Source organism: Austrofundulus limnaeus, unplaced genomic scaffold (genome assembly GCF_001266775.1).
Source record: "Austrofundulus limnaeus strain Quisiro unplaced genomic scaffold, Austrofundulus_limnaeus-1.0 Scaffold506, whole genome shotgun sequence".
Lineage (NCBI taxonomy): Eukaryota > Metazoa > Chordata > Actinopteri > Cyprinodontiformes > Rivulidae > Austrofundulus > Austrofundulus limnaeus.
This window is the reverse complement of record NW_013952908.1, coordinates 401,877-403,024: the sequence shown is the minus strand read 5'-3', so window position 1 is coordinate 403,024 and position 1,148 is coordinate 401,877. Positions and strand designations below refer to the sequence as shown.

Sequence of the window (1,148 nt, the reverse complement as noted above, 5' to 3'; positions counted from 1 at the left end):
AAATTAAATGAAAGGTAGCAGAAAGAAGAAAAAAATCTTATAATGCTCTAATATCGACTCATTCATGTAATTAAGTGTTTTAATGATTTGGTTGTTTAATTGATAAAATGATGGACAGATTAATGGATTATTGAATTAATGATTAGTTTCATCACTAGTCTTTATTCAAACAAGATTACTGGAACTGAATGAAGAGAAGGAGGGAAACTGTGACGTTTCTTCACCTGAGAAACTAACCTGACCTCCTCTTGCTCCGCCCCCTCAGGAGCAGTTCAAAGTGGACCCTGACGGGGGTCTGACCAACCTCCAGTACCAGGTGGAGTCCCGGCAGGACCTGACCATCAGCGGCGCTCCGTGCACCATCATCAACACCAAACTGCAGTGTGACCAGAGCCAGACGCCCTGGTGTCTGCTGGGGTAGAGGGGGCGGGGCTTCTGGGAGGACCGCCCAGCACCGAAGGACAAACCAACCATGTGACTSTTTCAGGTACAGGAGTGACGGTTCTGATCCGAGGAGCTGAACCGGGTCAGAGTGGCGAGGAGCTGCTCCGTCAGGAAGTTTTATTGTTTTTCTTTTACGAACGGTCTGAGCTCAGCATCCGGACGGACCGGTCTTTCCTTTGGATCATGTTGGACATGAAGCGGACCATCAGAACCAGCTCTGACTGGTTTTACTGCTGGTGGTCCGTGAGGAGTCAGGGTTTGGACCTCCGCTCTCGGACAGAACATGTTTTTATTCTTCYTGTCAGTGTTAAAGTATCTTTTACAGCTGAGTTTGTAATAATTTAAAGAAAAACTGCAGAATAAAGAGTTCAGCTTCAGCAGCAGGTTTTTATCAAACACTGAGGAGAAGTTACCTGATGATGTCAGAGGTTAAACCAGGTGTTTCTGTGACCAGCCTCTGAGGGTCTGCTCATTACCCCTCCTTACCTGCTCCACAGGAGCCATGTTGGATCTGCACTTCTTCATTTATCCTTTCAGACCTGTCAGAATAAAATACATCCAAACTAATGTTTTCACAATAAAATACATCCAAACTGATGTTTTCACAATAAAATACATCCAAACTGATGTTTTCACAATAAAATACATCCAAACTGATGTTTTCACAATAAAATACATCCAAAAGAAACAAAAGGTTTTCATAT

At 43.6% G+C, this 1,148-nt stretch overlaps 1 protein-coding gene across 1 annotated transcript in view; it reads left to right on the top strand.

Moving 5' to 3' along the window:
- The window catches only part of b4galt7 (xylosylprotein beta 1,4-galactosyltransferase, polypeptide 7 (galactosyltransferase I)), a gene marked incomplete at its 5' end in the record, with an annotated part of 5,998 nt that extends 5,174 nt beyond the window's left edge, over positions 1-824 (top strand). Inside the window, 1 exon segment of the mRNA XM_014025898.1 lies at positions 266-824. Coding sequence (XP_013881352.1) covers positions 266-421 — 156 coding nt within the window.
- Positions 825-1,148: the final 324 nt, after the last annotated feature.